Raw genomic sequence first — 23,243 nt, 5'->3', positions numbered from 1 at the left:
TCTGTTATGGTTATTCCACACAAACATAATCACATCTAAATAAAAGCAATATGTACACAAAACGCGTTAAATCCCATCACCTTACATTATTTGCATTGATAAGTAGAGCTCAAACTATCTACACACTTCCTGAAAAATTTTATTTGAGACCACAATACAAATCATATCACAATTTCACTGAAAAACCCTAATTAAAATTTTTGGTTTGCTGAAACTCAATTATAAAAATCTTGCCCACTGGCCCTTACGGCCTTATGTTTGATAAAATACGGCCTGTAGGCTTTCCTTGCCGTGTAATTCGCCGCAGTTTCACTGGGTTTGGTCACACTGTCATTACCCTGATATGTCGCATTTCCGTGTTTTCGTAAATGTTGCGGGATAGACCCGTACCTAATTTGTATTAATCTCGTATCCAAAACCTCGCAATCGATTTGCATTAAAGGAACCAAACTGGGTTGAGTCGTGTTACCACTGGGCAACACTGCGGGCATTATAAGCGACATCTTCGGCCTTCTGGTCTTATTGTGGTGAAGAGCCGGCAATAGCATGTGATGTTCGCTGAATGAGACGACATAAAAAGTGTCGTCTTGCCGATTTATTGCTTCGAAAAATTCACTATAAAGCTGCTCAGGAGTCGGCGAAAACACCTGGAGCTCGTTATTTGGCTCGACTGAGAGCTTTTTGGCGACGCTTTGGGTGTCGTACATGGACGAAATGAACGAGGTCTCGTATTTTTTGGCCTTCTTTCGGCGCAAACTGCGCGACTTATTAGCGACACTCAAGCGCGTCGTGTTTAAAGGAACGCTTTCTTTCGGCTTTCCAATCCACCTAACAAGTTTTAGTTTTAAATTGTGAGATTTCAAGGAAAATAATAATCAATAATAATCAAATGAAAAAAAAAATTCTAAACAAAATGATTTCTTTACAACTTTTTTTTCGATAACTCGAACTATTTATTTTGCTGGCAACAAATTCAGTAGTTTTTATTTTTTTATGAAAATGTGAACGTTAAATAAATAAATTAAATAAAGTTTTTACAAAAAAAATTGAATAAACTCATTTTTTACCTTTCTAACTCTAAGGCTAGTCTCGCACTCTCGGTCTGGTTGACTGAGGCAGGACACATGGAGAAGGGTGAAAAGGTTGAGTTGTTCTTCTCTTCTACGTCAGGAGCCCACAGTAGGTTTCTCCCATGATGGTCTAAAACCTTGGGTGAATTGTCCTTAATCCGATTGGCCTGGTTTTTGGCAAAAAACGGATTTCTGGAACGATAAATTAGGCAAAATCGCACCAGAACGTGCAAAAAACCTGACGTAATCCAAATTAAAGGCCACAGAAAACAGGAACATGCACAAGACAATGCCTGTTTTTATGTTACTTGATTGTGACGGATTGCTTTCGTATTTTTTCAAGCGCTCTTTCAATTGTTGATTTTCCTTTAAATAAAAACAGTGAGCTACGAGAAAAACACGTTATGGCAAATTTACCAATTTGAGTTGTTGGTTTTCCGTGGTCAAGTCTTTAACTTGGTTTTCCAATGATGTCAAGTAGTCTTTTTTCTTTTTTCGCGATAAGCACGCCGACTCGCGATTTTTGATTTTGCGTTGGTGGCGCTTTATTATTTTCGGGTCAATGTTTGCCACCGCTAAATTTTTACTTCCTTTCAGTATAACAGGCGGAACTGTGCAATTATTTATAATAGAGTTGCTTAAAGTTGTTGGCGTTAATTGCGCGGTGGTTATGGGGACAGTGGCGATGTTTTCCAAAACCACGACTTTTGGCGGCGGCGGGCTCACAGTGGGGGCACTTCTTTTGAGATCGGTGTTTTTCAAAACCACTACTTTGCTTCTTACGGGTAATTTGGGCTGGATCGGGACTACTTTGCTATTGGGTGATAATTTCAGAGGGTTTTGTACTGTTTGAATGACGATGTTTGAGTCGAACTCGCCAGGGGGCGAAAACGGCTCGTTTTTTAGCTCGTCTTTAATTTCGAAAAATCTCACATCGGGTGACTGAACCGGCGAATTTGATTTATTTGAACTTGAGGAACTGAAACTGTCAGGTTCGATCTTAACTTCTGAGCAAAGGGACCCGGGGTCCCATTTGGCTTCGTCGCTGATTTCGGGTGACGAAGGAAGGGCGATTTCTGACATGATCTCCTCAGGAGTCTTGTCAAAGAAAGAATTTAGTAAACTCAATTCATCTTCGCCGGGATTTAGCAACAGTGGGATGTCTAAGTCTGCTGATAGTTGCTGGAGAAAATCTTCATCTGACGGAAGATCGGTGCAGTCTGGCAAGAGCATGATTTTCAGACAATGTGAAAGGTTTTAAAGGGGCGTAATACCTGTGAAACAGGAGTTGCCACTGCACGACTCGGGGGAGCTTTTAAACACATAATCGTCTAAGTTTAAGCACTCATTTGTTGTCAACATAACTATTTCTTCTACAATAAATAACTACATGTATTTATTAAATGCCGAACAGTGACACATAACCGCACATTTGTTAATTGCTGACGTCGATTTAGGGAATTTACCGTTGTCACTGAATCGACAACGCACCAGAATTCAATCTCATTTTTTTTTTTGGGGGAAATGAAAAACCAACAATGGTCCAAGTGTATTTATTTTCTTACTATTTTACATAAATATTTGTTAAAGAACACCTAATAATAATTAAACTTAATTATGTTAAAAACCATTGTCCATTACCATAAGCACTACCAAATGTATTAAAAATTAGTTATAAAATTTGAGATCTGGGTAAATCATGACATGAAATTTAGACATTAAGTACCTAACGCAAACTAGGTGGTAAATCAGAATTTTGTTATCATCGTTGTTATACAAATGAATTTGATTTTCAAGAGTTGATGGAACACCGAAAAGCGAAAATGTTTAGGCCTTTTTCACCAAAGAACATTGCTAAACAATTACTACAACAATTAAGCGTAAAATAAAGTAACTACAATAAAAATTTGGACAACGAAACCTGTAGGTTGTTTCGAGATTGATTACAGATTTCATTGCACGTTAAACTATTGCTAATTTGAGTTTTAAATTGTCAAAAACGTAATCAGGCATTGAATCAGTATGAATTTTTATCCCAAAGACTTTTTACAAGCTATTGCTTATACGTTTTTACTGTCGAAAATATGCTTTGTGTATAAAAATTTTTATTATTTCTTTTTGAAGTTTTCTAGAAAAGTAAGCGTTTGGAAGTTAAATTATTTTAACTGGATATACTTTTCATGACGCAAGTACAAAATGACTATATTATTTTCCGTTAGCGTGTATGAATTTCAGGTTAAACGAGATAGAGAAATTTACAACTTTGTACAAAATCAAATACAAATAAAAAGTATCATAAATTACAAGTAAAATTGAAGGTCTACTTAAACAACCTAACAATATGCACAACCGAGCTCAAGTAAAGACGAGATTACAACTTATTTACAGTGGATGACGATGATTATATATCTACTGCCTCTTCGAAATAAAAATATTTATTACGCGACGATAGGAAAGATTTTAATCACAAAATATCACTGCAATAAAATATAAAATACATGCCTCAATTTAAAACATAATTGCAAACCCGAATCCTTCCTATTCGCGCTAATAAATATTGAAACCGTTAAAACCAATGGGACATAAATTTTAAAATAAACGTACTTCAGAAGTACTCGACATAAATTACAAATCGCGATTAATTATGGTCACAACACAATAGAATATTTGTTTACACCTCTGAAGTAATTTCCACTACCACATGCCGTTCATAAAGCAAGAAATTAATTTCCCTTGATAAAAAACTTGTGAGTCGGGACCGAGTATGATTGTGCAAAACATGCATCTAACACAAAAAAATAGATGTAAAAATCACAGTAAATTCAATATACACTTATTATTATAGCGCGATGATTCCAGCATATAATGCACAGTCATATGCAAGACAAAAACTTATAGTGTGCGTTGATACTAAAGAGAACACTGATTTAAAATTAGATGGTGTTTGGTGGTGTAGGACGATGCCGTCAGGTACCATTTCCGAAAGATAATATGAAGATGATGTACTGTCTGCATGATGTAACAGGTACAACAAATGCAAAGGCGACAATGGCTAATTACTACACTCCGCCGGTTGCTACCTATAATCGAAAAAACATACCAACAGTTCGAAAGATTTATTCATCATTCGAAAAAAAAACACATTGATAATCAATAATAATCATTTAATCACACTCTGGTTTTACCGTGGCGTGACTTTGAATTGACTAAAACCATTCCGAGGCGATTAGAGCCAGCGCAAGTCAATTTCGAGCCTTAACAAGGCAGAACATGTCGGTTAATTAGTTTCCGTTGTGTTTAATAATAGTTTGTTATGTAAACTTTGTATAGTTTTTATTATAAAGACGATAAAGACTAATATTTCACATCACAGCTTACTGGCACTATAAAATTCCGTCGACGGTTAAAAAAGATCCTTGCATCCTTTGACGTGTCCTTAAGTCTGGCGACAGTGTTTGGATTTGTAAAAACGCAACTTGCCGACTTACCTGTGACCGATAATGCCATTAATTGGTGCAGACACAGTTGGCACCATTTCAAGTTCAACGAGCAACGGAAAATGGTCGGAGAATACGTGCGGATGTGGGCAACCGATGACTTTATTTTGCGTCAACCACTCGGACGAGATAGGTCCCAGCAAACCCAATGGTGTCATTGTTTGTTTCGCGTAAAAAATATAATCGATAATGCCCTTAAAATCGAATCTGAAACGAGCAAAATATTCCGTGAACCACTCGCTGCATTCGCCAACTTACGTGTAATTTGTGAACGGCATTATCTCATCATTGTAGGCAGAAGCGAGCTTGAAGGAATGTGTAAATTCATTAGGTTTATCACAGCTCAAGACCTTCTCCAGGCATTGTTTATAACTAAAGTCTTTGAAATCCTTGTGGTCTTGCGACACCCTCCCCGTGCTCAAGAACTCAATCACGCCCGAGTCGGGCAGCGAGTTGAAATCGCCACAAAGAACCAGCTGGATGCTGTTCGGGTCTGCGTTCACGTTCTCCGACGCTCTCAGCGCTTGAGCGGACTTGTCGAGTATGCTCTTGAGCTCGTTGCTCAACATCATCGTTTGGATCAGTTTCACGTCGCAAAACTCGGGATCCCAGTGGATATGTGCCGTGCATACGAGGATCGGCTGCTGGATGAAAGGCGCGTCGGCGGGAGCTGCAACAAGCGCCGATTAACAAACGAGACCACATCGCGAAAAATACCAACTGTTTTCCCACGCCGCTTCCGTCGTTTGCAAAAGCGCTGCCAAGCCGATGTTGTCCTTCGGCATCACTCTGTTGAGCATGTGGTCCAAGCCGTCCGCGTTCGCCATCGCCAATTGATTAAACTCGACTAAATGTTCTTTGATTAGGGTAAATCTGCAAAAGGTCGTCTGAAAAATCTGCATTTTTTTGCCAAATCATACTTTGATGTTCGGTAGAAAATTGCGCAACCGTCGACGTATTTTCTCTCACTTTCCGCCATGTGCTTCGCTCGCGATTTCGGCGAATAGATACCCGCGTAGCCGTCTTGTTTAAGTTCGGGTAAAAAATAATTGTAAAACTGCTCCATTTCCACCTCCTGTAGATTGATGATGTCGGCGCTGTAATGCCGGATTTCTTCGAGGATACCCTTTTTCCTATAGTCCCAATTTAATGCCCAACTTGGACAGTAACTGTACATTTGTCGTGTTGCGTATTTATCACATAAAACATTATAACACATCACAGTGAAAATACCTAAAAGAAGGGCTCGAGTCTCAATGAGATGTTTTCTGCGACTTACATGTCGGTCGGTTTGATGATGGCCGTGCCAAAGGGATCCAAGGCCGAGGAGGTGGTGTAGGTGTAGTTACTGAAATTTTATGCGAAAATTAATATTCCGAAAAACACAATAAAAATTGATTCATCGCACATCTAGTTAACCTTCGTCACGTGCCGGATTTTTTGGGTTAACCCTAGAACCGCAACGATTTTTCAACGCCTAATTTAATAAATAAACGGTTCATTGAATCTAAATGAGCTTTTGAATATTAAAAAATTAAGCATGACGATTTTGTTCCACTATTCCAGCGAGCATTGGCTTCTGTATTACGCAAACGGCTTTTAGATCAATGTTACGTTACGTAAGAAAAGAAAAGGTTGAATTGAGCGAAACTTGCGGGATGTATGGAATGTCTGTTTAATTGTACATTAAAATCACAATTCGTTTCATTTCCCTCCTGAGCATCTGCAAGTACAGATGTGTAATCCTTTGTCTTGTAGAAAGTGAAACTGAGAAGACGCTCAACGACTATCATTATGAAACGAAAAACTGCGACTTTCTCACTAAAACGACTGTAATTATCGGATAATAAAAGTAAACTTGTGAAGGTTATGACAGGATTCGAAATTTTCTTCGTTCCAGTTGGAAATCGTTTCGTCACGCATTGCCGGCTTTTCAGGCTGAAAATCCGCGCCTTTTTCGAAACGTATATTTGAGGAAGTCGTCTAATGGTTAACGACCGCTATGACGCTAGAAAATGGGTCGTTGGGTAAAAAGATTAGGTCGAGATTCTCATATTTACTACGGGGTTTTTTCGTCGTTCTCACAGACGCGCACGTCTGGAAATTTTCAAACAAAGGCTTTATTCAACGCTTGACGAAACATAAAGTAACGAGGCGCGAGAAGACCATTTTTGGTATGTCCTCCTTTGATTTTTTCTGACCCAAATGCGAGCCCACCTTATACAGTGACTTTCACATAGACGATTTTTGAGCGAAAATGGATGAAATATGGACGTGATGCGACCACTTTTTCGCTTCGATGATCTCATGGGAATTAAGCTTAACTTTCACCTGCGTAAAGACGGTTCCTCTCGCAGGAAACCAATTAGCGTAATTACGACAATCAAACGTTTCAACCGTAACAGCAACTTTCCGGAATCGCCAGAAAAATACTAATTAATATCATCGATCAATTTTTATTAATATTCATTGCATAAAATAGTATCATCTGTTCGCACTCGGCGGCTATTTATTTCAACCTTGGATTCCCTTATGTTTATGTATAAGGTACACATAAAAGGATGAAATTATTCCGAGAAATCTTTAACTTCGATTCCAATTTGCAATTTTGTATACGACGCTTGTCTGAAAATTACACTTGTTACTACCACAACAATAATTTATAAATAAAACAAGAACTTAAAATTATGCAGCGAGTGGTTCTTGGTATTACATAAATTCAATACGACATAGGTGCTCATTTCGTGTTTTTAAGCCTTTTTTTCGACGTCGAACATGTCAAGAAATGGGTTGGACCAAAGAGGCATTATATGCAGATGAGAATGGAGAATGACTGTGCAACGTGATTTTCAAAAGAATCTCGTTAGGTGCTCCATGGAAAGTAACAAGCAAAAAAGCTGTTTTGTTTTCCTCCATTTTTCACATTTCCATTCATATCAGTGCCACACACGAGACGAGTTCTAACAAGGCCTGATTACACAATTAGCACAGAAATTGTCACTCTGCGCTGCCAAAAAAAGCAATCAGAACCTTGACAATTAATTCACGAAAAGGTTTTGTGGTGGGTGCGAGAGGTTCAAGAGGTTGCCAAAAATTCGTCTTGTTAAATCCGTTAAAAGATCCACTTATGGATGCTGGCACAGTTCCCACTCTATTGATCTACCGTTCCTTTCTCTATTCAAAATTATGAATCAATTATTATATAAAAAAGATAAGAAAACGGTTTAGTTGAATATATTTTCCTTTAATTGAATCCAAGACCCACAAAGTGTCTAATTACAATACAATCGGGGCACATATAATATGCCAAACTTTCTCCACGTTTTAACAAGAAGAAACACCATCAATATGCACGGTACCTCTTTATTTGGGTTAGAACATACCTAGATACAAAAAGGAAAGTGTCTTATGTTAAAGCGCCACAAACCGATTTATTCAAGTGAAGGATTCAGCCAAGCATTTGACCTTGTTTTCGGACACTTGATGACTAGCACAATAAGAATTATAGAGTAAAAGACACGAAACGCGGAAGCGCATTGAGAAAAGACAACCATAAATTGATTTCTATCAAGAGGGAAAAAACCCGTGATACAATACTGTGAGACATAAAATCGGCATAATTGTAAGTCGGGAGTATTCGTTTTATGGCGTTTTAAGCTATGAAAATTGCGTCAACTTTCTACATTCTGGGAGGTAATGCACCTTTAATGGTTTTATTATAATTATATCACAAGTGTGAGACCGAGAGAGATAAAATCAATCAGTAATTATATTTGTGAGTGAGGATGTAATCATGATAAATCAGTCTTTAGCCTTCTACTCAACCCCGATAAAAACTCGGAAAAATTTTTGCACGCATCGAGGAAACTCTTTTCCGTATTTTTAATGCATATCAAAGGAATTCGTCGACAGGTTTTTCATACCTTAACGAGAGCGAGGCATCCACGAGGTCGACTACATTCTACAATCTACACCATAAACAATGTGAATGTTCTAATAATCTAATGCAGGGTGTGGAATCTCTTTGCAATTTTCATAAAATTCTAAATGAAAATTTTCACTCCTACTCATTATAGATTCAGTTGATAATTACCTCAAAACACTACTACAGATTCGAAAGTTATATATTTCTTCTCGTTGCGTTCAATTAATCGCATAAAATCGAAAAAACCTATCCACGCAACAGCGCCTTTCAGCAAATCGATTAGTTTAAACTAGTGAGTTCAACCTTCAGGAAATTCGTGGAGAGAATATAACTATCCTAGTTATAATTATCAAACCCGCATCGAGAATCAGCTTTATTAGAAATTACGTCCTCCAAGACGTACAAAAATTCGCATGACTTTGGTTTCACTCAATTGTTCAAACCGCGAAAACGGAACATTTCAATTCCCAATAGCAACAATGAAACAATGCACACACTAACCCGAATCAGTTATTTTTTTCAAAATTAATTAACCAATTAATTAAACGAGAAGAAAAAACAGTCGCACAACATCAATACGTGTAATTACCCGACCTTGTTCAAAAATCAATAAATCCGATTACAAAAAATCGTTTCGAAATGAAATTTGTTGCGTGCGGTTGTAACCTTGACTTTTTTTAATGCAGGGTGGCATTCAAGTAAACTAACTATGAATAGAACTCAAGTTGATTTTCTTTATTATTTGCTTCATTTACAATGATAGGAAACGATAATTTTTAAATGAATTTAGCAATGCAATGGTGTTTTCTCTACTCTGTACTCTCTTTTTCCTTGTCAAACGTGTTATAAATTGCATTCAATATTCTCTAACTACACATTTTCTGTCGCTTTTCTTCTGTAGACTCAATTGTAACTCAGTTGTGTACTTAGTTCCTGTGAGTTACTGAGAGCATTCAGCTCAGCTTGTATAATCTGTATTACAAAAACTTGTTCATTTTCTTTGGCAGCCTTATTCTAACTGAGCAGTTTACGTATATTTACGTAATACAAACACTCATTTGGCGTTACTTGGCCACTTATTTGTGCACATACTTGTAACACGTAGTAAATGATTTATCTTTGGCCAAAATCATTTGAAGCTTTATTTACATTCAACTTGATTAAACGTGTGATTGAAAAAATAACAGCACTTCATTTTAGTGAAATGGGAATGAAAAAAATTGTATTTTTTTATTTCGAGAAGTTAACATCCTTTGTGAGTTCAACCAAATTCCTGTTGAAAATTGAAATTCACCTGGGCTAGCCCGTCCGTGAGTCTTTTCAGTGATTCAGCAATGAGCCAATTTTTCTCGGTAGTAACCTTTGTTTTATGTCAAACAAGCTCACGATGAGTGAGCATAAGTAATTATTTTCGAATGAATTTATTCTTATTGAGTTCTTGTTTCGCCTTTGAATGTCACGAACAACCTTCAACTTGCACGTTACATCTAAAACCGAAATTTACGTGACAAGTGTATGAACCAGTATCTCCTTTGTAAGGTGTGAGTTGGATTGTTTTTTTTAAGAGTCGAGACTGTCTTTTCAAGCATTACCTTGAGTTCCAACGCCGTATTAGCGACATTGTAACATGTCGTTCGCAAGTTTGAAAAAATAGGATTAGATGTATTGTCTGAGTCGAGGACATTCATTGGTTTGCAAGTCACTTTCGATGGGTATACCCATACATGAACGCAGTTGATCGACCTATCCGAGAAAATAAAACGCGCATTGAAATTAATATCGACACAGACCATTTACCTCACTTTCATTATCATCGCGAAAAAATTATGATAAGAGAAAAACTGACTGGAAAATGACTTTAGTCTCCAGCTCTCGGGTTGAAACAATTACTCTCTATGCAATTATCTTTGTACTGTAAATGTCAGTTTAAATCTTCAAGTTGCTACGCAAATGTGCAACATTTAATGATAGTGTACGCGTTTCCAGGTATTTGATGGTATGTTAATTATGCAAAATTAATAAAGTTATTTCTGTTTAGAACTTTCCGTACTTGTAACCTTTCATTTTATAATTGAAAACCACAAACAAATCTTGCACAATTGGCTGAAAAACCAAAATAAACCACTTTGGAAAGGTGTCCCAAAACTGACCTGTAGAAAATAAAAGCCAAGTTTTATCAATGAAGGCATTTATTGACGATGTATGTACACAACGTAAAATATTAAGGTGCATACATCTATTCCAATGCAAAAACTAATATAAGTTGCAAGATTAAAGTAAAATACTTAACATAAGTATTTTTAAAATAAACCTTAAGAACAGAAAGTATAAAAACTAAAACTAGACAATGTGAAACATAAATAAATGAAAAATTCCACCCAACCAGTCAAAAATTGCGTTGCATGGTCGGTTGGTTTTCCGTATGGACCAGTAAACTTTACGTAGAAAGTTCCCTACCAAAGTTTAATAATGATACATGCGGAAAAAACAACGAAAAGAGTGAAAGCTAAAAAATAAACCATGAAATCGTTGAAGTGTAGAGATCAAAATAATGATTTTTTTGTTATTCTTCAGATACAAATTTACACTCTTTATTTACACTCTCGCACGATTGTCTCTCCAAAGCACGCACGTTATCAGCACTCGCCGATGAAAAAAATTTAATTTCAATGTCACGATGTCCATTTAAGGACGTCACAATTTCCGTTGAGACTTCCAAATCGCCCGAACAAGGCACGAGCGTCTTCGCATCGTTCTTCTCCTTTTCTTCATCGAGAGAAACCGAAGACATGGCGTGCACCAGACAATCGTCATCGAAATCGCTGAATCTCGGAAGAAAACTTTCCAATTTTCGCATCGGTGCTGTTAGAAACGGCGAATAGCAATTCCTGTCGACGTCCCAAATCTGACCGGAAGGATCACAGTATCGACATTGACAAACAGTCTGGTTGCCATTAATATCAACCTCGTCTGATTCTTCGACGTCTTCGAACGAGTGGTGCAGCTGAGGCGTTTCAGACTCGTTGCTAAATTCGAATTTTTGTTGATTTAATGGCAATGTATCAGGAACTAATCCGTAAGTGTGTGGGTCAAAGATGAAAGGAGTGTAAGTTTGAAGAACACTGACAGGGATTGTATCAATATCGGGACTAGCACTATCCGTTGAAAACCCATCCTGGCTCAAATTCCGGCCTAAAACGGCCGGCTTTCTGTCCTTTTTTCGTCTTTTGCGCGGTTTGATTATCCGCGGAAGACAGTTATCCGAATTGGCCGAACCTGAGCTTTCGTCACTAGTCACACTGACAGTGTCCACAACACTATTCTGATTCGTCTTCTTCCCGTTTTCAAAGTTCTTCTTCTGTTTATTCCTTCGTGTGAAGTTTTTGGCGAGGATTAAGGGTGCTCCTTGGGTGTGCACCGCAAGTCGAGCTAGAGGATTCGTTTCTTCTTTCGCATCTTCAACTCTTCGGCTTCGTTTTTGGTGGTTGGCGAAGGAGATCAAGGGCATGCCACCGGCCCATCTGTCCACCGCGTTGCATCTCTGTATGCGGAATCTCCCGTCGAAGTTCACGTAACTTCCGGGATAAACATCAGGAAGTCGGGAGAAAAACACCTCGCGGGAGTTTATATTGGCCGTTTTCGGCCGACTTTGCGACGATATTAGACATGCACCGATGTATTTTTCCACTTCCAGAGTGCCCGAAGACGCTGGGCTCATGGCAATGTTGTTTGGCACCAAAAGTGTCACATACCGACGATGTACACTCGACCGATACCGTACTAATACTAGCACGAATCGGAGCTCCGGAGCTCCGGTGCCGCGACTCTCATCCCACCATAACCACTGCACTAACCTACTTCTGAAACGGGCTGAAACACGAAACAAAGAGAGCGCACTAAAAGATCCACCCACACAACTAGGTCACAAGTTTAAATTGTAGGACGACGGAGAAATGCACCCCGTCAAGAGATCTCCTCGACGAGTACCAACCGATGGCCCCGATTTCTGACCCTATTCGTTAGTGGGTCGACGGCTGGGGTCAGCATCGACACCTTCTAAAGACAAGCACCGGTCGTTTCTCAGACCTATCGGAGATTTGACCGAGTTCTCCCGCAAGAAAAAACATCCTTCTTTCCCCAAGCCGCCAGTCGCGCCCGATCTAACTCCACGTGAAATATCAACTCAATTCCTGGCTTTTTCAACAAAAGCCTCGAAATTTATTGTCCGCGAAGGCACAGTCGGGCACCCAATTAAGAATCGGATAATTAGTGCCGCTAGCTAACTCGGAATCGCTGTGCTAGTAGACTAGATAAAATGATTCGTCTGCCGGTGAATCGAGGTTTCCAGTATAACTGCTCTCCCATTGACTTGTTTGTTCATCGCGATCATCTGAAGCAATTTAATGACGGTTGTAAATTATCCATCTCCTCCCATGAAAAAAAGCCAACGGATCAGAAGCACCACGAATTTATTCCTTGTTTAATTGTAACCCAGCTTATAAACCTACTTTCACTTGTACCGGACGAAATTCGAAAAATAATTTTTCCATTAACCCCGAAACGAGGAAGAGGCTTTTTTCAGTCTCCACCTGCTCTTTTAATAATAACACCTGCCTTGATCACACCTGAACACCTTGTCTCATGGACGTTATTCTCCTGTACACGCCTTATAGGGAACGTTGCAGTCTTGTTCGCTCTGATATATCTATCTTTCGCGGCAAACGCGTGCTAAGCTAAGCCATGGGCTAGGCTAAATTAATAACACAGCGAAGGCTAAATACAAAGTGGTGCGTTTCTGATATTTTGCCCAGTGCATAAAGTACCAGTCGTTTGTAAAATGATTTGCGGCTACTGTACAAGACCGCCAGTATTGTTAAAACAACGCTAATGCAATTTACGAGAACGTAAATGATTTACGTGACATAAAACTGAACATGTCCGTTACGTTGCACGACTAATAAACACTCAAATATGTGCAGCGCATTCAGTGGTGTGTGCGTGTTAAAAAAAATAATTAATGCCGCTAGACTCATAACAATTACAGCAAACTATACATTTTTAATTTAACGGACTTGGAGGATATCCGTGTTAGCAGGTTATTCTAATACCAAAAGTAAACATCTCACAATTGATAATTCCAAAATACATAGAAAAAATTATTTAACCCACAAAAAACTCGAATAACATATGGTCGATATTCTCGCAACTGAAAATTATCTTCGGCCTATAAAACAATCGTTTTTTCACAGTTCAACAACAACTAGAACCGTAATTCGCCGTTTCCTTAACTGCAGATCTGATAAAAGTAACATTTTTCCAAGAGAAAAACATTCCCGTAAAAATCTGCAACATGTTATTATTGTCTCTAAGAATTGAAATTTAAATACGGAACAATAGAAACGTTTTTGCGCGATTTGATTAACAGCACAGTTTAAAAGTGTCACAGAAATGGGAGAAAAAGCCGCATTTTCTGTAAAATTCAATCAAGGTGAGACAAAAAGTTGATTGGTAATTCTAGCAAACCTTGAAACAAACCGCTAACCCTGAAAAACTGAAGAATCGCTCATGGTTGTTACACTTAAAATATTCTTCCCAATTTTAATTTAAAACCAGTGTTACGTTTCCCTTCATTAAACTCCTGAAGGTCGTAAAATTTATCTTCCATCGTTCTAATAATAAATAACAGTCCCATTTGGATCTAGTCACGTCTCACAATAATCCGTTCCTTGACAATTATAAGACTGGAAAAAATCTCAAATTGTGAATAACCGTAACAAAGTCACTTTATCTAATTTGAAATCAGACCTTTCTCCGTTTAAAACGAAATAACCCTTTTTATTAAAACGCACATTGTTACGAAACCTCTTAGATGCAAATAAACATGAAAACATCATTGCTATCTAAGATAAAGAAACTGAAATGTTAAAAACGTGACCCAAGTAAATTATTTCGAGACCTTATAATTTCGCAAGAATTGGTACTTGCATACAATGGATGAAAAATTCCGAGACGGTCTACTTTCAAAAATTACGTTTTAATAGCAGCTTAATAAATCTCAAACAGGTACAATAAATTCTACACTGTCATTGTCAAGGCTACAATTACGGACAAATTTCGCTTAATTTTTTCCTCAAACGAGAATAATTAAACCATGTAATCAATCTCCCAATGCCCAAACTTGGTCGATTTCACCGAAAGTATTCCACGTTTGATAACCTACTTGGTCGATACTTCCTATCAAACGTCCAGGTACAAGTTTGGCAGAAAAAAATCTGTGCTAACGCGAAAATAACAATTCCGTAACTCGATTGTTATTAAAAAAATGTTAGTCAACCTTAATTAGCCACATTAACCAAATAATATAGAACAAATACGCGTAATTACTTTAAAACTACCGTTTCGTTGAAGACCCACATACACACGATACAGAACGATTTGGCCCGTTAAGCCACACGCCCTACCTCTATTTTAACAAATATCTACAGTTTCGTATAATAACGCAAAAAACTGTCACAACGGGATAAAAATTTAGATTTCTCAACCACGTTCATTCAAGGATGTGTTGCAAAATATTTTTTTCTATCGGATGATCAAGTGGATTTACTTTCCCATCTCGAAAACACGGTCAAAAAAATTCATGTAATATGGTAGAAAATTTAGTAACGGTTTCGGAACGGTAAAGCCTGCCAATTAAGTTACTCAATAATTATCCAATAAAATTATAGGTGCTCGCGCTGAAACCATATCCTCAAAAACAAAATACAAGACAAACGCGTAATTGCGGCTAATTCGCTTTACTGCACGTTTACTAAATACCAAATATTAGGAGAAAAAAACAAAACATGAAAAAAAAACTCGTTCTTTATTCCTTTATTGCTTATCAAATACAAAGTGTCCCATCCAAAAAATTTGTTATGAAAACGCTTCTGAAGAAATTTAATTTTCCTTTGTTGAAATATTTCCGATACTAAACAATCCCATAAAGAGGCTATTTCATAAAGCAATTCTCACTTCTGTCGACATTCACCGTACAATATGCAAAACCCTAAATGCCAGTTTCTAGAACGCATAAATTGTGGGAGAAAGGAACAATCGGATACTCTCTGATTCATCTGATTGATTTCGTGTAACAGCAATGGCAAATGAGCGTATTTTTTAGAAAAATATTTGCGAGGAATGTCTGAAAACCGTTTCATTTTCTCTTTGCATTTTTTCCAATTTCTCTTGCAATTATAATTCACCTACTTATCGATAATTGGTATGATAGGTACGAAATTGCGCTTAAACCAGCTAATTAATATAAAATTCGCATGCGATGTTCATGGCTGCGTTCATCATCAGCCGAGGAGAAAGTCACTTAATTTCCCTCCTCCGATGAATTGTAGACAGGAATAAGACATAGCGGCAACCTCGCGAAATGTACAATTTTACTGGTACGTAACGGAAACAAAAAATAATAAAAACTAAGACTGTTATAACGCTTGTTTCGGAGAAAGCTCTCGCACGTTTCATTAACATAAACGATACGACCAGTTATTATTAGCGGCCAATGTAAATTGAACCGTAATTTAAGGCGAAAAAAATTGTAACACATTACAATTTGTGAGAGGTAACGGATCCTCCATGTGTCAAATCCAACGACCAACTACCGACTCCTAATTATAAGAAAGGAAAATTGCACTATATTTAGATATGTTTCAATCACCATCGTTCCAAGGTAACCTCTCGATGACCTGCGAGAGGAAATCGCTTACGGAAATCACGGAATCCCTCGATTGCATCTAAGAAAATCAATCGATTTTTCTGCATGACCCATGTGACACCGGCCAATAATTAACGAAATAAAAACGGCGACTCGAGTTCATCATCAAATTCCGTTAATTGCAAACGCAAGTTATTAATTCAGAACCCTCCTAATGTGAAAGGTTAAAAACGTGCTTAGCACCAAAGATAGCATAAGCGTCCATCGCCAATTATTCCTCTAAATGTCAACAAAAGACGCTGTTTTTTCAGCGTACGTGGGCCGTGTTTCATCATTGCCGATTGTATCATCGCATCGAAATTTCATTTAACCGCAACTAGTGCAATTTTTCTGGTCGGCTTTCACTTCAGTTTTTAAATATGAGTGTAATTGCGATCGTTATGGTACCGAAACCGCAGGAGAAAGCTGCATTCGAACGTAATTGTCGTGTAAGCGCGGCGCTCATCGTTTGTTTTATTTCGAAAATTTCCCTACCTTGTAAGTTGTCTAACATGAAAGTCAAAAGCTTCTGCGTTCCGTTTGGTTCGGCGTATATATTCATGATGTCTTTACTGAGCGGATTTCCTATTAAACCGAGTACCATCAGGTTGAACAGCTTTCCCAATTCGTACGGCAGAATCCTTAATTGGTTGTGACTCAATTGCAGTTCCCTGAAACATCATGATTTCTAACTTACAAAAAGGAATTATCCAAAGTGCGAATTACAAGGGACTTACACTCCAGAATGCTCGAAGGGGTTCGCAGGATTCGGGAGGAACAAGGAAGGGTGCAAGGCCTTAGAAACCAGGTTTTGAAATTTGAGAACAAAATAAGTTGTCTTTAGCAGGCCCACAACATGGCTATAAAAATTACGTTCATTTATACATTTCTTGGAGCACAGTCAAGGGCTCAACGCACTGTAATTACCACATTAGTTACAACGCCCCAAACCAACATTTTAGTAATAGCCCCATGATTACATTTGACCAAAAGCAGAAATCTAATAAATATGCGGTGTGTTTATTACGATTTCAAATAAATCAATTGAATTTGCAAAGAATATAAATTTAGGTTTGCGAGGAAAGTTTTTCTTTCGCCAAACAAGGAAACATTCCGGAGATCGTAAATCATAGCGTCTTCCCACCTGAATATCTTATTAAAGCGCCTAATATGCATACAGCTTGTAATTCAAAACATGTAATTTGTGAGTTATATTGACAAAAAATCATTTGTTGTAAGCAACTTAAATCCGTAAGCACGGTGCTGCCCTCTCGGGGCTTTCAGTCAATCACAGGCAAAACAAACTGCGTCAAACGTGACCTCAAGTTTTCCAACAAAAGCGAGCTTTTTCCTCAGTAATAGACGAAAATACAAGCTTTTATTTAATTTGTTTATTTTATGACGCCGCTCATTCGCTCCAAGTGAATAAACCAATAAAAATCAAGTTTATTTTAAAACGATTTTAAAAATCGGGCTATTTATAGGCTGCTTAAGCGCTGTGCAGAAATTTTCACGACCAGTTGGTACAAATTTGTGGTATTTGTTCCAGAACGTTCGCAACCTATTTATTGATTTTCGGGCGGTTTTGTTTATGCAAATTGATTTTTTCGGGAAAGCAAACATGAAGGGTTAAATAAAAAGCTGATAATCACCTGAGTTGTATAAGTTCTCCTAGTTCAGCTGGCAGCGATCGCAGCTTATTGGATGACAGGTCTAGGTTTCTTAGGTTGACCAGTTGGCAAATATCAGGTGGTAATCTTTGAAGGGAATTATTTTTTAAATACAGTGCTGTTAGATGGGTCATTTGAAATAGGTTTGAACTTAAATTCCGTATAGTCCCTGTTATCTCCAATTCTGTCCAAAATGACTTTTTACCGGCCGCTTGATCTTCAGCAGACATGTAGGTGTGAGTTCTTCTATTAGAACCATTGTTCTCATACTTGCTGTCCTTAGAATTGCGTGGCATAATATATCCTGCAATTGGAAAACACATTTTTAAAAAAACAGCGAGTCAGCAGTTTGAACAGGATTATTGGTTCACTGGAATTTCGCTGATACGTCATTGTTACAGCCACAATCACTTGTTTACAAATATCATTCGCTAGAAGCTAGATTTGATTTTGGGCGAAACAAGGAAATCGCCTTGTGCCGTTTGCTTTTAAAACGAAAACGATTTTGGCTAAATGGAAAAGTTCAACAAACTCTTGATGACCCTGTAAACAAGGGAAGCCTGAAGAACTAGATGACTTTACTAACCGCCTGTCATATCTATGGCCTTCTAGATGGAATAAACGCGCGAATTGTTACATCTTTTTGCAATTTTTGGCGCATTTGCTCTATTTTCTAGAAGAATGAATGGAATGACGCACGGAATTGTTAGCTCTAGAAGACATCAACAGGGATAGACAGCCAGCGAGTTTCAGCCATCGAAGGAACACTACTTGCACTACTCACACAAAATATCAACCAGATGGTGGTCTATTTACCTTCATCTACTCCTTAATTAATTATAAATAGCGCAGATATGTACAAATAACTTTTTTAGGGTATTCACTTTATACACAACTTCTCCATAAAAAGCCAGATTTCAGTGTATGCAACCTTTTCGACACCAAACATCGACAAAAACACTAGAATTGGCTGCACTGTCTGTCAGAACCCCTTGGTGTAGGCAATCAGCCGAGCAGCGCAAATGATTTTTTGTGTGGGCAAAATAAAAACGAATTTTTTATAATAATAGTTTATTGATCTTATGAACTAAAAGCACAGACTCGACATACTGTTTAAAGAGTGAAATTACAGCAAACAGAATACATAGTTATATAAAATACAATATTTGCTGCCAATTAAATTAAAAAGTAACACTAAACTAGGAAATAAGTATGGAAACATTAACTAAGGTTAATCTACCATTCTCGTACAAAACATTAAAAATGTAAATGGGTAAGATAAAACCTTAGTACTATGTGAAAAACTTAGAAAACGTTTTTGTTCCAATGACCTTTCAGTTGAGTCTCATCACATTCAGTAATCATGCTTTAATCCAAGTCAATAACAAAAATCATGTATGCACTTTATACAATTTACGTGGCGTTAACCCTTTTCGTGAAATGTACTTTCTGATTTGTGTGTAACGCAAAAATCGGCAATTGCACATTAACAATTACATTCGTAAATGAGAGAAAACAGCATGAATGAAAAACATCACAGTTCCCAACAAACAATCACTCATTACACCAAAATAATCCAATCAAAAAAAGGTAAAATTACATTACGGACCAATTTACAACTCTACACATTTTATCGTTTTCCTAAATGTACAACACAATTTGGAATGAAAATGATGTAACGACTTTTGATTAAGAGAAAAAAGAATGTGTAGGCACTAAGATATAAGATTTGAAGTTCGTTAAAAATAACAAAACAGGCATCAATGATGTGTGGGTACATTATCTTAAATGAGAAGGATAAATATATATTGGCACAGTCTTGAATTAACCATCTTCCTTCGGGGGCGTGAACCAACCTAAAACACGGCAAAATCATTCCGGTTTTGCGCAAAAACCCACTTCGTTACCGTTCTTTTCGTGAATTTGTACAAGTGATTTAAAACTTTGCTGGGCACGCGCAAGGCTGTATTGTCCTTGGGAGCAAACTTTTGGTGTTCCGAATTGGATCCGCGCTTTCCCTTTAACTAGTGTGGCTGAGATCTGCATAATTACGGCTTCGACGGTGTATGCACTCGACCAGCCTTGTTTCGTTAACAATTCCATGCATATCGCACCTCCTACTAACACGTAACCTCCTAAAAACACACACAAAAAAATCAAATAGTACGTTCACAGTCGCCGGACTTGCCTGAGATTATGGGATGAACTACTCGCACGAATGGCGGTTCAAACGGATAAGTATCTTTGAAGAGCATGTTGAGTAAAATGGCGTCTTTGCCTTCTTTTTCCTTCAACATTTGTAGATCGTGACTTAAGGGACTGTCAGGGTCTACGGCCATCAGACGGATATTCCATTCGTACAGCGACTCGTTGACGAGTTCGATCTGGTACATTTTGTTTTTAAATGATTCAGATCTGTATATATCCCTAAGTTCTTTCATGAGGCGATCTGTCGCTTGCACGGAGCCTGACACAGATCCCTTTAAATATTCTTGCCTTTGGTTTTGTCTTAAGCGTTCTAAAGTGGCCAAATGTTCAACACCCATCTCGTCTGCTTTTGGTCGGCTGTCGTCCATCTCCATGGCCAGGTCCTCATCAGCGTCGCTGTCCTCTTCTGCGTCACTGTCGGCAATGTCGGCCTCGCCGTCGCTGTCGAGGCCTTCATCCTCCATCAGCTCATCGCCGGCGCTTATCCTGTATTAAAACAACAATAAACGACAAATCCTACCTTTCCACTTTTTTCTGAGTTCAAATAATAAACCTATAACCTATACTATGTATTAAAACAACTCAAAAAATAAACGATAGTTATCATTTCTCAAGTTTTTTTACCTGGCATCTGGTAAAAACCTAAATATCAATTGAAAAATGCATTATTATTTTTCCTAATAGAGCATGGCTTGAAGGAAGACAGGTGGTACAAACTCACAGTTAAGGATTCTTTCTTAACTTGTCCCTGATTTGATTTCTGTACCAACTTCTAATTCCAAAACTTACAAAAACTATTACCAATACAACTTAAATTTACCAGTTTCTATTATTACAATCAGAAGTTTTGTCTAAAGTGGTTTTTATTGAGCGAATTTTTCTTGCATAACCGTACACTTGAGGACAGTTCACTGTGTGAGCTTTTTAGAAAAGGATGGCAAAAAACTATAAAATTAATTAAAAGTTCCTATGACAAAAAATTGTTTAAGTCTTTTTTTACGAAATATAGATCTTTAAAGTTAAATTTTTGACGCTTCGGATCAAATTTTTTTGACTTTAGTTAGCGGAAACGACAGTTCTTGCAAAATTAAACAAATACCTGTTAAAAAATCAACAATTAATGTCTAATGATGTGCAAAACTATTAAAAAATTCGACATCCTAGGAAACAAAAGAGCAAGAATCGATACCGGTGCTAAAAAAAATTATACCCGGTATAATCAGTTTAAATAAAAAAGAATTAAAGAATGAGTTATTTTAATTAACTAAAGCATGTATTAATCAGCTCCTAAATGTTAATCACTACGATCGTGATTAAATAACTAATCAACAAATATTGTGTTAACTAATGAGAAGCTGTTAATAAGGAAGGCAATCAGTGTGACCATTTCTCTGAAGAAGCATTAATTAATTAATTGATCTCGATTAGATACGTTGTAGCTTGATATGGTTTTGCAATAATTTTTTTTTAATGATGATGAGGTTATTAGAATAAAATAACATTTCCATTTGCTGGCTTGCGCAATTTGGTTGGTTTTATTTAAAAACCGTAAAAAGTGAAACAACGCAGTCATCTTTCGTAATTTAGAAAGTTATCAAGGGCAAGGCTGCGTGCCGAAATTGAACGCATCAACAAAGTGGCCTGATATCTATTTGTGTCCTTGGCTTCACTTAAACACAACATTGATAAAAAAAAATGGGAAAACCTACATGAAAACACAACGTTTGCACAAACGTGTTTACATAACAAGCGAAAATGTGTGCCAAAAATCGTAAAAAATGCAAATTTGAGCTGCGGACAAACAACTAGACGTACGATAAAAGTTGCCCTTTTATTCTCGTGATAAATCTATTCTGATCGCTTGGTAAACAATAGTTGTATCAGCGCTAAATTCATTGACACTTAACACTATCTTAAAAAAGCGAAATTACCGATTTGTTGTTTGTGGATCTGGAATATGTAGTCTATCTAAGTCGGGGGGCTCAGGGACGGCATGTAAGCGGCATAGTTCCCTAAGAAGTATCGAGACTTGGTGGAGGACGTGGTTGTCTAAGCCTTCCGTGTTACTTAATATCTGCACAGCATTTGTAATACTAGTTTCTTCGGAATCTGCGAACCACACGGGGGGCACTGACGGGTACGTTTCCTGCAAACGACCACAAGTGTCTTAGCCCCAACCAGTGACAACCAGGGACCTACATATCGCTTCAGCTGTTTTTAGCCTACATATGTTAAATGTCAAAAAAAAGCCAACAAGGATGGATATAGCCTTTGTTATCGTCGCAGGCCTTAAATTTGGGGAAACGGGGGGCTGCACACAGCTGCGCTACTGCCGAGGGGCAGGACTTACCGTAATATTCGCGTGGATTTCGTATTTTTTACCGTTTTTTCCTATAAATCTACAACTGAGCTCGTCGACACTCGCGGACACGATCTGAAATCGTTCATGATTTTTCGAAAAGAAGCCCTCTAATGTTCTTATTTCCTGCTTTAAAGTATTTAGACACGCCATAAGGCTCACGAACTGCAAATTTAAGGACCCTAATTACGAGGTGATTTTTTTAAAGAGCACAAATTTAACACCAATGTTTTCTAACTGTTCACTCCCTGGACATACCAAGATGGCTGCTGTCTACTTTTCGGCTGAGAAAAGATCCGATCGGGTAAATACGCCACGCTTCGGACACACTCGTGTTCCCAATTTGTATTGAATTAACGGGACCGCTTTTTTTTGCTTTCTTTTTCCCGTTTTTTTTTATTTTGAATTTCCTAAATTCGGGGCTAATTGACCCGTTTTTTGCCCAAACAAGAAATTGGCCCAATCAGGAATTTCGGCGCACGTGGAGGGAAACAATTTTGCAGTTTCGGGGAAATTCTGTCCAAAAAAACTATTTGGCTCGAGGTTATTACAAGAAAACTTTCTTTCAATGAATAACACTAGATTACATAGTATTGCAACAAGTGTAATACTAGAGCATGAAATAAATACCAATATTTCGAGGCCGATAACAAAAATATTTTGAATAAAAATGTAGAATAACAATCCTTACATTTTTTACATTTTTTGTGTATGAAGCTTCACTGTTAACATTTATTTTGCCATTTCGTAAATAGTGTTCCATTTTTTTTTAA

At 37.6% G+C, this 23,243-nt stretch overlaps 4 protein-coding genes across 6 annotated transcripts; all 4 read right to left on the bottom strand.

Moving 5' to 3' along the window:
* Nucleotides 1-123: 123 nt before the first annotated feature.
* Atf6 lies at nt 124-2,542 on the bottom strand. The gene is made up of 5 exons (XM_008203397.3): nt 2,345-2,542; nt 1,488-2,290; nt 1,309-1,436; nt 1,068-1,262; nt 124-828 (listed from the first exon to the last, which is right to left on the bottom strand). Exons 1-5 carry the CDS (start codon nt 2,430-2,432, stop codon nt 216-218), a joined length of 1,827 nt encoding a protein of 608 aa, XP_008201619.1. The 5' UTR covers nt 2,433-2,542; the 3' UTR covers nt 124-215.
* Nucleotides 2,543-4,171: 1,629 nt separating this feature from the next.
* Nucleotides 4,172-18,439, bottom strand: twin. Of its 3 annotated transcripts, XM_008203399.3 has the most exons (9): nt 17,886-18,439; nt 16,971-17,093; nt 16,729-16,904; nt 5,847-5,915; nt 5,488-5,800; nt 5,289-5,440; nt 4,826-5,237; nt 4,559-4,774; nt 4,172-4,512 (listed from the first exon to the last, which is right to left on the bottom strand). In XM_008203399.3, exons 1-9 carry the CDS (start codon nt 18,224-18,226, stop codon nt 4,425-4,427), a joined length of 1,890 nt encoding a protein of 629 aa, XP_008201621.2. In that variant the 5' UTR covers nt 18,227-18,439; the 3' UTR covers nt 4,172-4,424. The 3 variants fall into 3 exon arrangements, with proteins under 3 accessions (XP_008201621.2, XP_064212370.1, XP_064212372.1); XM_064356300.1 differs by having other exon boundaries at nt 4,172-4,774; nt 17,886-18,437; XM_064356302.1 differs by lacking the exon at nt 16,971-17,093 and having other exon boundaries at nt 4,172-4,774; nt 17,886-18,434.
* Nucleotides 10,664-12,571, bottom strand: LOC103315234 (uncharacterized). The gene has a single exon (XM_008203398.3). The coding sequence runs from the start codon at nt 12,208-12,210 to the stop codon at nt 11,056-11,058; it is 1,155 nt and encodes a 384-aa protein (XP_008201620.1). The 5' UTR covers nt 12,211-12,571; the 3' UTR covers nt 10,664-11,055.
* Nucleotides 18,440-19,171: 732 nt separating the features above from the next.
* On the bottom strand, nt 19,172-22,758 carry LOC661953 (uncharacterized protein). Its single transcript, XM_008203401.3, has 5 exons — nt 22,462-22,758; nt 22,043-22,257; nt 20,092-20,597; nt 19,811-20,038; nt 19,172-19,759 (listed from the first exon to the last, which is right to left on the bottom strand). The coding sequence occupies exons 1-5, from the start codon at nt 22,621-22,623 to the stop codon at nt 19,728-19,730; spliced, it is 1,143 nt and encodes a 380-aa protein (XP_008201623.1). The 5' UTR covers nt 22,624-22,758; the 3' UTR covers nt 19,172-19,727.
* Between the last annotated feature and the right edge of the window lie 485 nt (nt 22,759-23,243).

This window comes from Tribolium castaneum, chromosome 4 (genome assembly GCF_031307605.1).
Source record: "Tribolium castaneum strain GA2 chromosome 4, icTriCast1.1, whole genome shotgun sequence".
Lineage (NCBI taxonomy): Eukaryota > Metazoa > Arthropoda > Insecta > Coleoptera > Tenebrionidae > Tribolium > Tribolium castaneum.
Note: the sequence above shows the minus strand (reverse complement) of the source record. Positions and strands in the feature narration are given on the sequence as shown.

What these genes read in the sequence shown, in the direction of transcription:
- Atf6 (XM_008203397.3), bottom strand. Translation starts at nt 2,432, where the DNA reads ATGTTGACAACAAATGAGTGCTTAAACTTAGACGATTATGTGTTTAAA. An exon ending in TGGCAACTCCTGTTTCACAG is followed by an intron (nt 2,291 to 2,344) that starts GTATTACGCCCC and finishes TGCTCTTGCCAG; the next exon opens with ACTGCACCGATCTTCCGTCA. An exon ending in AAAACCAACAACTCAAATTG is followed by an intron (nt 1,437 to 1,487) that starts GTAAATTTGCCA and finishes TTTTATTTAAAG; the next exon opens with GAAAATCAACAATTGAAAGA.
- LOC103315234 (XM_008203398.3), bottom strand. Translation starts at nt 12,210, where the DNA reads ATGAGCCCAGCGTCTTCGGGCACTCTGGAAGTGGAAAAATACATCGGT.
- twin (XM_008203399.3), bottom strand. Translation starts at nt 18,226, where the DNA reads ATGTGTTTTCCAATTGCAGGATATATTATGCCACGCAATTCTAAGGAC. An exon ending in GGAGAACTTATACAACTCAG is followed by an intron (nt 17,094 to 17,885) that starts GTGATTATCAGC and finishes TAATTTTTATAG; the next exon opens with CCATGTTGTGGGCCTGCTAA. An exon ending in CCCTTCGAGCATTCTGGAGT is followed by an intron (nt 16,905 to 16,970) that starts GTAAGTCCCTTG and finishes ATGATGTTTCAG; the next exon opens with GGAACTGCAATTGAGTCACA.
- LOC661953 (XM_008203401.3), bottom strand. Translation starts at nt 22,623, where the DNA reads ATGGCGTGTCTAAATACTTTAAAGCAGGAAATAAGAACATTAGAGGGC. An exon ending in AAATCCACGCGAATATTACG is followed by an intron (nt 22,258 to 22,461) that starts GTAAGTCCTGCC and finishes GGTCGTTTGCAG; the next exon opens with GAAACGTACCCGTCAGTGCC. An exon ending in AGTTCATCCCATAATCTCAG is followed by an intron (nt 20,039 to 20,091) that starts GCAAGTCCGGCG and finishes GTGTGTTTTTAG; the next exon opens with GAGGTTACGTGTTAGTAGGA.